This window comes from Anastrepha obliqua, chromosome 4 (genome assembly GCF_027943255.1).
Source record: "Anastrepha obliqua isolate idAnaObli1 chromosome 4, idAnaObli1_1.0, whole genome shotgun sequence".
In the NCBI taxonomy this organism is placed as follows: domain Eukaryota; kingdom Metazoa; phylum Arthropoda; class Insecta; order Diptera; family Tephritidae; genus Anastrepha; species Anastrepha obliqua.
This window is the reverse complement of record NC_072895.1, coordinates 1,954,581-1,968,755: the sequence shown is the minus strand read 5'-3', so window position 1 is coordinate 1,968,755 and position 14,175 is coordinate 1,954,581. Positions and strand designations below refer to the sequence as shown.

Below are 14,175 nucleotides of genomic sequence, written 5' to 3'. Positions count from 1 at the left end.
TGCCATGTTGCATATTTATGCTTAGCAAACATAGGTAAGCAGTATACACGTATGTATGAGTGTATGAGTGCGCAACTCGAAACAGTAGACATGAAGAGCGTGCTTGGTCTGAACTACACTTGAACTTCGTCCTCATTGGCATTCAATAAGTTTCCCTTAAGATCAGCGCTTACCTCGCTTTGTGCATCTATTCGCCTGTGCGCCTGTTTGCCTCATGATTTCCCGCTTCCCTTTGCGCCACTACCTTGCATTGAGTGTCCTTGTTCTCCTTGTTCGACCAACTTTCTTTCTGCACTCAATCGTACTTTTTGTGACTTTATTGGCGCACTGGAATTAGAACTGCAACTGCAGATTTGTGTGAACGACCAGTTTTATTGTTGTTTGTCGTTGTGCTGCCACTCAGCCCCTTCAGCATCTACATAATAAATACCTACATATTTATGTATATGGGTGTGTAATTGACAAAAGTTTTTTATTGTCTCGTATTTTGTGGCTGCCAGTATTTTTGGACGATGTAGACATTTCAATAAATTGCATTGCATACTCTTGAGTGTGCGTGTATGTGTGCATTATTTCGTTTGTGCTACTTTTTGCTTTTATGATATTAGAATAAGAAATACTTCTAATCCCAAGCGAAGCATTTTTTTGTTCGCAAAAACATATGGTTTTCTTATTTCAAGTTCATGCCCATCATTTCAACTTCCTGGCTATGGTTAGGCTATGGTTTGCCCACATTATGATGCATGTTGCTTTTTTCGAGCAAAGTACAGACTTCACTTGAGTTATCAGAAAACCTTGGATTACTAGATCAAACATAGGTGCTTTAATAACCATTTCATTCCATGAAAATTATTGCATCTAATTGAGTGAACCGGGCTGCACAACTTTTTTGTCAATACCCTCTTACAATTACTATAATCAACTAAGGTACAGTTGCCTTGGCATAGGCAGTCGTGCATCTATTCCATCTCTTCCTTATCTTGAAAGCTTTAAGTCTTCATTGACACGTTAATTGTATAAGAGATTATCCATTAATGGGTATTGCATCCAACAAGTGGCTTGTTCATTGGTTCCCTTCTTTTATTTGGCATTAGCAATTGCGACTTTGTTTCATAGATCATTTGATATGGCCAGCTAAGCGTGATTGTATTACCGCTTAGGGCATTCCTTTTGATAATCGCCCACCCAAGAAACCAGTTGCACTAAGATGTCCCAGTGATATCAGCGACACTTCACGTCTCTATATAATTCTTGGTTCCACTGCCCTGGCTCTTTTAATGTAGTCCTAATTTCAACGAGGGTAGCAATATTTAGTGCTGGAACATTTTAGAAGACAAACTAACCTCTATGTACCAAAAAATCTCTGCAAGGAAGCCGGGTATTTATCTCTCATCTGCAGATTTCTTAAGTAGAGACTGTGTCCAACATGAAAAGCTCTTTATCTTATCTGGTTTGACCTGTCGTGCAATTCACTAAATTTGAACGTTTCGACAATTGTTTTTGTCTAAAATATTTATCGTTTGCACTAATGATTGTGTTATACACAAACTTATGCTAACTAACACTAAGCGGCTGTATTCTTCTTCTATTTATTCAAACTAATTGAGAATTACATATCAAAATGAGCGAATAACGCAATGAACTATAACAAAAAGACATTCTAGCCAAGCTGTTAAATTAAGTTTGAAATATTTTTCAATTATATTTTGCTCTAGGGCATCATCGACAGCTCCCAAAAGAAGCCGCGCTACAGCCAAGCGACTCAATCTTTCCACTTAGGTCATAGCAAGCCTCACTTTTGCGCAAAACATGGAGCAATTGATTTCATCTGTTACGGTGGCCGTAGCATTTTTTGTAAAGCTCAACTTAAGATTCCATTATTATTCCCTTTTTCTGTATATACTGCTCGTCAAGCCTAACAACTAATAAACTTTGTTTTCCGCCTCAGACTCAACTTTATACGTTTCTTCGTACTTTAGACTTTGCACTCCTCTACTAACAGACAGATTTTGTCTGCTCTTTACCAGCTCATTTCATTACTGAATATTTTACCTCTGCTGATAACGGGTTTGCAAGCGCATTGGCAACATCGCAAAACACACCAAACGAATGGTGAAAATGTTAGTGCATATAATAACAAAAAAATTCGAATCGAAATGCATATCGTAAGGCACATTATTGCCATTTTGTAGGGAGTAAATACTCGTATAGTTTAAATGAGCTACGAACAGAGTTTAAAATTTTATACTTAATATGGCGGCCGCTGTAGCTGAATGGTTTGGTGCGTAGGTTCAATCCTTGTGAAAAAGTTTTTTCCAATAGCGACCTAACACCTAACAGAAGTGTACGCGCTATTTTTTTTAATATAGCCAATAATTAAAGAATTTACATACCCAACAACTTGAACCTTCTAAGAATCCAAGTCCGAAAGGATTCCTCTCTTTCAACCCAGCCTATCTATGATGATTTACGATATTCTCTAGTCATGTGATTCTCCGACTTAATCGTTTTTTTTACTGTTCCCACTATACATATTGTTGTTATTGGAAAAATAAATTGTTAGAGCTCCCCTGCCTACTCTAAGCTTAATTTGATTTCCTAATATAGCTCATTCATAGTTTTTGCATAATTTTAGATCGACAAAGTGTTCGAAAAGGTGTGGTCCCGGCAAACGGCAGCGGATTTTGGCAGAAACAAAGCATTGGTACAGGTAGCGCAAACAGTACATACTCTTTCGATGTTCCCTTCATCCCGATAATCCTTCCGAAACCATCTGATGCGTGGTGTATTTAAAATGGATCCAGAATTTTCTAAGACTGCTTCTTAACTATTTATCCAAAATTCCTAAATGATTAGAGAGTGAAAAGGATACTGCTATTTTATGAATTCCAGTTCTCAATTTTTATATTTTTTTAGAAATTTTGTATAAATCCCGAATCAAGCTTTAAATTCAATTGGATTGAAGCTCATAAACAGACATCCATCGTTTTTCCGTCTCCTTAACTACCTCTGTCTCATTTTGAGCCTACCTTTGTTTGTGTCTCTGCAACATCATTCTACCTTTCTCTTTCACAACTGTCAACTGTAATAACTGTAATAAAGGCAATCCAAATATACAAATTTACAAACATACTTATTTTCTTCTTCAGATAAGAATCGCAACGCCAGTCCATCCGTTTCCAGTGATAAAAAGTCTAGTTTGGTTGACGCCGTTGATCCGGCCACCAGCAGCAGCGATGCCAAATTAAAGCCCCGCTCTAGGTTAGTATACCTAACATATTATTTATATTCAGTGATAGTGTGATCAGATACGACAATCAGAGTAAATTGCATATACTTACATTCTTACATATCCCCCCTATTCTCACTTACCCTTATACTCGTATTTTGTACTAAATTACAGGTCACTCATACGCCGTGCATCGCGCAAAACCAAACAGCAAATCAACAACGCGTCCGACGACTGTAATTTGCAATAAAGTGAAGGAGGTGTGAAAAGTAAATGAACATGAAAGGAATGTAAAAACTGAACCACAAAGCAGGAACTTAAGGTTATTAACTACAATTGTGCATCTGGGTATATGTAAGTCGGTAGGCATATGTGCGTTTGTGTGTATTCGCGAAGCAGCCGGGTGGATTGAACGCAAAGATGTTAATCTTATGTTGAAAAAATACAAATTTTGATATGAACGCTTAATTAGAAATATAAAAAACACTATGACAGTAATGTTAGTTAATCGATAAATAGTTTTGTTTACGCATACATATGCAATTTTGTGCATGTTTGTTGCCAGGAAGTTGCCCATGCAAATAAAAGTGAAAGCGCAGCGGAATTAAGTAAATAAATAGTTAAATTTGCAAATAAATCAAAATCACAAAGAGCAATAAATAAATAAATTTTGCTAGTTTTAATTTTTTAGCTTAATTGCGTGCTAGTTATTATTAATAAAAAATTAAATTTATATTAAAAGCGGAAGTTTTTATAAATGTTAAAATGTGATTATGCCAAAGCAAACGCTCGAACGTTTTTTCGCGATTAAATTTAATTTGCTCACAACAAAAACCAGTTTCACGAATTTTTTAGATAAAAGTATTTCAAAATAATATACATAATTTTCATTGTAAATAATATGAATTTTAATATTTTCAAAATTTTTATGTATGTATAATATACTGTTTTTTCTTTACTTCATTTCTTTTCCTAAATTTACATACAGCCTTGGCCAAAAGTATTAGGCACCTCTTTAAATGTTCCTTTTAAAAAGTTAAATAATGACCTTTAATCAATAAATATGTACAAATAAAAGGAATTAGTGATAAAAAACATTAATATTTAGTAGGTCCACCATTTGTTTTGATAACAGCAGTAACCCTCTAGGTTGTGCTGCGTACAAGTTTTGCACATCCGCCTGTACTTATTGAGCTCCACTTGTGAATTAAAGCTTTTTTTCTCGCTGCTTCCGACGTTATGCTGTGTTCCTTCATCTTACGCTTTAAAATCGCCATCATGTGCTCTATGGGCTTTATAATCTGGAGACTGTGCTGGCCAATCCAACAAAACAATGTTATTCTCTCTAAACAAGAACATGAGTCGCTGATTTGTAACAATGGGCATTGTCTTGTTGGAATTGAACTCCATCTAAATTATATATAATAGGCGCGTACACCCTTTTTGGATGTTTTGCCGAGCTCCTCCTCCTATTTTAGGTGTACGTCTTGATGTTGTTCCACAAATGTAGTGACCTACAATTTCAAGCCGATTCCGAACGCACCAACTCATTCGGCTACGGCGGTCGCCATCTAAATTAGTCTCTCCAAAAATGCACGTTAACAAAACAAAATCAAAGTTTCAGTATCGGAGAGCCCATTTTTAAACGCTTTTTCCGATTTCTTGCGTAAGCCACAACCTCTTTCAGGCTTTTTATCCTCTTAAACCTGCCTTTAAAGGCCTTCTTCTAACTGTTAGAGGACTAACTGATTTTCTAATTTGTTCCGACAGGGCTAGCTGCCCTATCCAAGGGAAGAAGAGGATTTTCTACGATCCTTGAGAGACTCGCGTATAAATTTAAAAATAAATCCCGTACACTAGTGAGGGGTTTCCTCCCACTTTTTTATTTATTATGTATTAAAAATGCTTCATTTTAGACTATGCGCACTATATATATATTAAACACACTAGCAACACAATGGCATAAAGCTGTGGTTACTTTGGTAGCCACATTTGAAATTACTTGCATTTTTCTGGGGTTCTTAATACTTTTAGCCAAGGCTATATGTACACAATTATCGATAATTTTATCTATTTAATTTTCTCGTGAATATTTTCACATTCATATGTATTTACCAATTCCAAAATATGTATGCATGAATGCAAGGAATAATTCCATCAAATGCCACAGTATGTCAGAATTTTAATTTCTCTAAACTAACACAGAAATTGAACAAAAAATTAACAGAAATATGTTTGACTTTGTGCATATATTAATATATGCTATGGGTACTTTGATATTTTTGCCTACAAAGGCTACGGAATAAGGCCCCACCTGACGCTTTGCTGGGGGGCCATGTGTAAAAGCAAAAGTATTACAGACAAAATTACAAAACTTCTTAAGCTTAAGTTCAAGTTTCAAAACACTCGGTTCTTTAGCTTTAGTCTAACCGCGGTATATTGCGAACAGTCTCAGTGAAATCTCAATTGTTTTTGTTATGTACCACAGAGAGTTTAGTCTGCTGTCTTCGTAGCTAAATGCATATTTTTACCCTTACCGCTAATTCGATATTACATATTTGCGATATTGCGTCTTCTAAACACGTACAAACATGCACACAGTTTGTATGTAAATATGGCAATGAGAAACTGAATGAAGTCTCTGATCTATTTAGGGTTCTCATGTTATTCGCAGTGGACGAGATGTTGATTTCTCTGTTCTGTTTAGGATCGTCATGTCATGCATAGTGAGCGAGCTGTTAACTTCTTTGTTCTCTTCTGACGTTAAAAAATCTAAATATACCGTAGAATGTACGCAGGCATATTTACTGAAAATTTCAACAAAATGGAGAGACTGCTTTAATCCCGCTTGTTTGTTTGGACTCTTTGTGCACGTTGTTTCCTCGTGGAACCTTGCGCCCGATTTACTCAAATCCATCCGATTTTTTCTCTTTAAATCTTTGTTAAAGTTTCTCTATTTTCAAAAATTTGCCTACAATGAATATTTGGAAAATACAGTCAACGATTACCCTCGAATAACAGAGCTTCATTACAAATTTAAGACGTCTTTATTGATGCATATTTACCAATAAGATGCGCCTATATGTTGTTTTAAAACAAAAAATATTTGGAAATTTAAATTCTTTCAGGATTCACTATTTTTTATCAAAATACGCTCTTAATAAATTATGTGTGAAAAATGACATTATTTCAACGTCCACCATGAATAGGTAAAAGAGTCGATTCATGAATACCTAATTGTTGAGAACGTCGAGATATCGACTTTGAAGGCTGTTCTGCAACACTTTGCGCCATAGCAGCAAAATTCTCAACCGAACGTCCAGTTTTTAGTCTACCAGTCCTTTTTCTACCTTCAACGCAACCCGTTTCTTGAGTTTTTTTCACCAACCTTTGAATTGTCGACTTATTCGTATGACTATTTCCACCAAAACAATCACGAATTCTGCGGTACGTCGTTCTTAAAGATCGACTATTTTCGTAAAAAGTTTCAATAATTTTAACGCCTTGTTCTATGGTGTAGAATTGTACATCTGTCTACTTGGCAAATATTAAAGATGACATAAAAAGATACCCTCTGGGAATTATTCACTACTGACATCTGCGCGTCACTTTTGAAAGACCCTTCATGAATTTACCTTAAAGAAATGCAGCTTTTACATAGATTCACATATCTAAATGCACATGTGAGTAGAATTATTCTAAATTATCGCAAAATTTTAACGCTGCCGTTTACACAACCATCGTACATAATTCAACACCCACACAAAATTCTAGGCAATTTAAAAAATTTTAATTATTCAAGTTTTTTACGAGCAATTTTACCTCCAAGCACAAAGTACAGTATCTATTCTACAATTACTGATATGCACATAGCTGTGTGTGTGTTCGGATATATCTTTCTTAATTTGAATATCACTTTCATCCTACATCCATATGTGCACACACACACACATGTGCATACCGTCATAGTACTTACGACCATTTGTCGTTTGGTGTTATTTGCATTTTTGGTTGTCATGTAAATAACCAAATATTCAACTTTTTAATTGTCTCGCAGAATTTTTGATCCAACGCGTTGCACTCACTTCATTTTTCCCCTCATACCATCTAATACTTTTTTAACTTTCCCCTCTCCCTATGACAGCCTATGCGAGTATCTAAGTACGTACTGTTAAGCCAAACACTTTGCGTATACGTACGTGTGTGTGATTATGCGTGCAGCACAAATGGCCTGACTTCAAACTAGAGGGGGCCAGTATTGCTTCGGTTAATACACCAGAAACAGCGCGCAAAGTAATTCTTTGTATGTCTGAAAAACTAGTCCGAAATTACTACATAAGAAGCAATTGTCCTATAGAAATTCGGGAACTGCGAATTGAAAGCTTTTCTTGATAATTAAGTTTAGATTGGAACTGGAGCCGCATTGGTGGATTGATGCTGCGCTTGCGCCTCTCTCTAAGAAAAATGGGAAAAAATGAACTTTAAATTTAAATTTACTTTAAATATTTACAGATCGATATTTCTTAATCTGCGCTTTTAATTACAACATCAATATTTTTGTTTCTCAATTTTAACTTTTTTTAACTTTGGGTGGCTTTCAAAGTCATTTCAAAAATTAGTTCATTTCTTCTTACTTAAATAAACATCAAAACATAGCACGAGAAACAATAAACATCCTAATATACAGATGTACATACAAACCACCTCGACCAAAGAGTTCCCGGAAGTTGTTCAGAAAAATCTAAACACAAGTTTACTCCTTAAAAGTGATATTATCGCCTTAAAAGTACTCTGCATCAACTGCAACGCGTTTGCGCCAGCGTTCGATCCAGCTCACGAAACCTTTTGTAGAACTCTAATTTCAATATGCCATTAGAGCCGTCTCCGATTTTTCCATTAATTCCTTGCGGCTGTTAAAACGCGTTCCCCGTAATGTGCTTTTGACTCGATCAAACAGAATAAAATCGCAAGGAGCCATGTCAGATTACTTCGGTGGCTAATGGATGGCATTCGTTTCGTTCTTAGTAAAAAATTCACCAATGGAATAGGAGTAATACTTATTCTTAACGACATCCCACAAAAAATAGTCTAACAGACTTAGTCAATTTTCGCGGATTTTCAATTGTTGTTGATGTTTTCCAACTTCGTTCAAGCGAAAAGCGACGCATTTTGTAAATTTCTAAGTATAAACTGTTCTTTTGGCATACGACGGATGTTACATGAGTTGTCACAGTCAAAAAAAATGTGTAACTCAAATACCATATACCAGATGGAACACCCTTTGTATGAGAAATATAACATTTTTACTCTGATACCCACAATAATTTCAATTTATTTGACTGTTTAGTCATTAAAACAAAAAAAATTATTGGCGCGTACACTTCTGTTAGGTGGTTGGCCGAGCTCCTCCTCCTATTTGTGATGTGCGGCTTGAAGGAACTACATTTGCTGGGGGGAACTACATTTTTAAGCCAACTCCGAACAGAAGATGATGGTCGAAGATTTGCCATTACCTGCCGAGGGCCGACCGCTATTTGAAAAAATTATTTGATGTTCGGATAATCTTGATAAATATGGCCCATACGGCTATGAGAGGGGTTTAGGCCGAAACACCTACTGCTTCCCGCTGCTCCCTATAGAAGAAACTTAGTTTGTATGAGAAGTTTTTTCATGAACGAAATATGAATAATAAATTCACCCATAAAACATAGTTTTCGTGGCATCATCATCAGCAACGTTTGGAAATAACTGCATATGTCTACGAATAAACGAATCGGAATATTTTAATATAAATTTTCTTTACAACAAATTATTTTTAAGACGAAATAAAAATTTGAGAAACTTGACGATTATCTAATTCGAAATGAATTGCGCATAAATAAGATCAAAAATGAAACAAACTTAGTAGAATTTACTGTTATTTCCATAACACAGTTAATGCACACTTTTAAACTTTTTGCACAAAGCAATTCGACACTTAGAAAAAAAAACTTTACTATTTACTTATACTAATTACCAGATACTTACATACTTATGAATTCATGTAAACTATAGGAAATTTTTCAAAATCATTAATAAACGAGTTTTCGATGGAAAAGCTTAGCTTAGCGTATCTAGTGACCAATAATCCACAACTGATAATAGTAAACAAGAAACAATTACAATAACAAAAACAAAAACAAAACAAATACGAGTGTATATACATACAAGCGGTTAAACCGATTAGTGGTGAGCTTAAGAAAGAGAAATTATATAATTATAATATATGGATGTATTGTGTTGATGTGTGTAAATGTAAGTAAGGAAAATGCTGTGCAAGAGATGGTTAAGATATTAAATGTATGTATGTACGTAAATAATATTTTTTAATTATAAAGAACGATGCTCGTTATAAATTTAAGCTTAGATGGAAAATGTAACGGTACTTCTAATTCGGTACATACATATATTCGGATCAAAATTAGCAAATAAGAACTTAATTTGTAAAAATCAATGGTATAAAAAGCATTCATAGAAACAGGGCGTACGATCAAAATCTGAACAATGGAATCCAAAATTTACCTAATAAATAAGAATTAAAAAAAAAAAAATTAGATGCAACTGATGTAGATTTTACATTTCACAGCAGCGACGAATCACCTGGAGTTTTTCACGCTGCTAATTTTTTACAAGGCCTGGATAAAAAAATGGCTTGACACGAAATGATGTGAGTAAAATACTGACAACTAGCAAATACGCAGCCAGGCAGGATAGTGCAGTAGTGGGATTCTCTCTGTCTAGCACGATTGCACAAAAACATAAGATGCGAAAATCCTACACTAAAGTAGAAGAGTATCCACATTACACGCCGCAAAGTTACAATACAGGAATAAAAGCAAATAACTGACAGAGGGTCGCAGTTGTCAGATCATAATTCATGGCCTGGTTACATGGGTTTCACTTGGAATACTTGCATGTTGCAAATATCGTTTCGCTCGCATTTTCTTGTTGTAGCTTTGCATGGCATACAAGACTTTGCACTTCGTATAATTCGTGCACCCTGCCGGGGTGTTGCAAGACTAAGAGCATTCCCTTAGTGTGTGTACTGTTTTTTATTACTTTATTGGCTTACTTCATCAATAGCATTACAGTCTTGTGCAGATCATTGCTTCCACTAACTATTGGCTTACTTAGTTACTTAATTTAGCAACATAGAAGCAAAGAAGCAAAAGCATTAGATGCGGCTGCCGTTTAAACTGAGCCTAACCGAAGACGGAGTAATCGGTATAAAAATTCACTATATGGACAGTTCAGTAATTTTGTATTATTTAGAGATATCACTATTATTTTTCCAATTTTAAAGTAATTTTTTAACTAAATTAAATTAATTCATTCGCACCTGCGTATTTATGTCGACAATTTTTAACCGGCTTATGAAATAATTAATTCAAAGCAAATACTGCCTGCATATTAAAATTAATTATAGTCCAAGAAGGAAAGAAACAGGATTGCGCCCATCAGAGAATGCGTGCGTCACACTAGCCTAGATGTGTAGTGTTGCCAACCCTTTGCTCTTTGCAATGAAGTTAGTGCTTTTTATTACCCGAAAAGTTCAGTCTAAAGCTTTATGTCCTTTCTGCTTAGGTTAAGGATTGCATCTGCCTTTATCTGTTCCGGATCTATGAGTCTTTTCGATTGCCGCAAGTTCGATTTGGCACTCCAGTAATCGATTAGACCTCGTTGTTCCTGCTCACGTAGATGGGCACTTAAGAAGCTGTTGTTAACCCCGCAGAAAGGTTCAGGACCTATGAAGGGAGTGCTTCCCCCTTTTTCGCTAAAGTGTCAGCAATTTCATTCCCTTCGTGCCCCTCATGTCCCGGAACCCACATCAAGGTAACAAAGTTTTTTGATGCTAGGGTGTCGAGGATTTTAGAACATTCGCAGACCAACCTTGATTGGAATGAGAAGCTATCAAGCGATTTTAGAGCTGCTTGACTGTCAGAGAGAATGTTAATATTGGCACAGTGCGTGCCTCTCCGTAGACATTCTCTGGCACACAGCTCTAAGGCGTGGACCTCGGCCTAGAAAATGGAAGTGGTTTTTCCCATTGCAATTACTTTTGCGAAATGTGGTCTGACAATTCCAGCCCCCGCCCTACCGTCTTCCATTTTGGACCCCTACAGTAAACCACACCTGTGCGCCCTGTGTTAGGAGTATTTAATTGTTTCTCCACGCTGAGCCGTCACTAATGACCACTTTGAATTTTTTGGAGAATTCTAGTTTCCTTTCCATCTTATTGTGAACTGTAAGGCACGGAGAGTTTCGGACTCAACCCAGAATCCTTACATCTCCTGTAAGATTGCCTTCTTTGAGATGGAGTAGATTAGGAAGCCTTAGCGCTGCACTAATTGCCATCTTTTTGGCTACAAGACATAGTGGAATGAGTCCAGTGACCATTCTTAAAGCCGCTGTGGGGCGTATTCGCATTGCTCCCGTAACGCTCAGACAGGCTATTCTGTAAACGTTAAATGTTATCTGAGTCTTAATTTGGTCTACTTTTGGCCACCATACCAGAGAGGCATAGGTGATCATTGGCACTATTATTGTCTTATAAGACTATGCCATCATCTTTGACCGCAGTCAACATGTTTTACCATATAGCCTTTGGCATACGTATATTGCGCTGAAGGCTTTGTTTGTGATGTAAGATAAGTGATTTTTCCAGGTCACGGTTTTATCAAGGCTTACTCCCAGATATTTCATGTCTCCAGATAGAGTTAAGTCGGCGTCCCCTAGTTGAAGTGTCCTTAGATTTAATTTGCTTCTTCGGGTGAAGGGTACCACACAAGTCTTGTTCGGATTTAACGAAAGTCCTTTCTCCCGACACCAGTTATAATACTGAAGAACCAATGCCGACCTTTTTGGAAAAGGAGTACCTTATCTTGTTACATAACCTCAAATATGTCAAAAAGTGTTGCGGTCCTTCTCTAAACATAAGTTAAAATACAAAGATGGATTTTTTTAAACTCTGTTTTTTCAATGCAGTCCATTGTACATAATACTGAAAGTATGAAAAAAATTATATGCTAATACGCATCTCGCCTTTTAAACCAGTACCGCACCCAGATTGAACGACTTTTCAACATCAACAATAATCGCAATCGCCGAACCATATGATAAAAAAATCTAAATAGAACTGAGTGAATTACTGAACTAATTTTTAAAAAATGTATATTTTACATAATTATTAACATCACTTTTTAATTAGAAGAGGCTAGAAAAAATGTCAAGAAGAAAGAACTAAAACTCCGAGGCTAGAGAACTAAAAAAAAATGTTAATCAAGTTACTAAAATGGAAATCTGGTCACACTAATCACCAATCGGGTTGGTGTGACGACACGAAAATCAGCTGATATTGTCAAATTTGCTGAGAGCTAAGTAACAGGACTATAATAGGTGCACCTCATTATTTCTCCACCGTGGTTATTGTCGATTAGGTTGCCCGAGTTTTTCATTCAAGTCGACACCTCTTACTACTACCTTGCTATCCACAACAGTCGATTCCACGTCACCGGAACGACTCGGATTTACATCCGGTCAAAAACTGTCAGCATTCCCCATACATGTATGGAGAACGTTTATGCAGCTATAACAACGACAACCTCCTCCTTCACACGCAACAACTTTCTTCGTAGGACTTCTTTATTTACGGGCTATGTATCTTGTTCTTCGGCAGGCTATCGCATTGTCCAAATAAATATTGGGATATTTATTTTGCAAAATAACAGAGATTTCAGTCTGAAAAGGAAAGAGTTCAGAGTGTATAGTCGATTGCTCGTTAGCCAGTAGTACAGCAAGCATAGAGAAGCTTTATGCATTCTGGGGTTCTTCATTGAAGTGTGTCGTAGTAGAGTAGAAGAGCAATAGATCTTAGCCAATCAACGCTGGTACAACTAAAGTCCAAAACAAGCAGTTGGTCGAACACTGATTAGTCTTCACTTTGTGTTTGCGTCTTGTCGCAGTACTTGGATTAATTTCTATGGCTAACCGTGAGCAAATTGAATTTTCAGAGAAATTCTCATTTCAAAAACTACTCAACATGTTTCCGAACCCATTCCAGGGTTGCAAGTGGCTGAAGTAAGCGCAGAGAAAGTAAATTTTTAAACTTATAAACTTTTATATTTATAAATTTACGTTCTCTGGTAAGCTGTAGGGCAACCACTGTTAGGGAAATCATTTTATCATTAAAAACAAAACTAATATGGAATGAAATCCATTGTTTAATAAAATTGGTGTATTTGATATTTTTGTACGAAACCTGGTTAAATGTCGTAGTGAAGTCAAAATGGAAAAGTCCTATAAATTTGGTAGCTTTTGAGGATTTGGTACTTCTTCCAATATAAAATAGTCGGTATTATATTATTTACTGTATTTGCTTTTTAATAAAAAAAATAAAATGAATAGAAATTATATAAAAAATTTTATCAAATGTACTCCCAAAAAAATTACTTGGTAATTAAATAATCTACAAATTAATACATAAAAAATCAAAAAGTTTTGTTTGTAAATCGTATCAGCAGATGAAAACTATGCAGAGTGAATTGTGATCAAAAATATTAGATTGAATAAAAAAATGTTTGTATTAAACCATTAATTGGTATAAATTTATAATTAGTATTAAACAAATATATATTCCAGTAGGAAAAAGTACATGAAACGATTCGATTCATATAAAATCAAAAATTAAAATTGCGAAAAAGTATTACTCTTTTTTATATACATAAAAAAAATAAAAAACAGAAAGTCGTTATTGTTAAATATGATTAAGTCATTATTTAATGTGCAACAAAATATATGTAGGTAAGTCTAATATAATTGAGTAAACTACAAATTAACCAAAGAAATCTCATATATTGAATTCATTTACCTGTACGCATGTAGTGGTAAGAGAGGTATATTAAAATATA

At 35.5% G+C, this 14,175-nt stretch overlaps 1 protein-coding gene across 1 annotated transcript in view; it reads left to right on the top strand.

The window, feature by feature from the left end:
* Window positions 1-3,792, top strand: part of LOC129245980 (GTP-binding protein Di-Ras2) — a 175,000-nt gene extending 171,208 nt beyond the window's left edge. The window contains exons 5-6 of the mRNA XM_054884453.1: window positions 3,150-3,261; window positions 3,404-3,792. Of these exons, the coding sequence (XP_054740428.1) occupies window positions 3,150-3,261; window positions 3,404-3,479 (188 nt within the window). The 3' untranslated portion in view covers window positions 3,480-3,792. The remainder of the gene's footprint in view (window positions 1-3,149; window positions 3,262-3,403) is intronic.
* The last annotated feature ends 10,383 nt before the right edge of the window (window positions 3,793-14,175 follow it).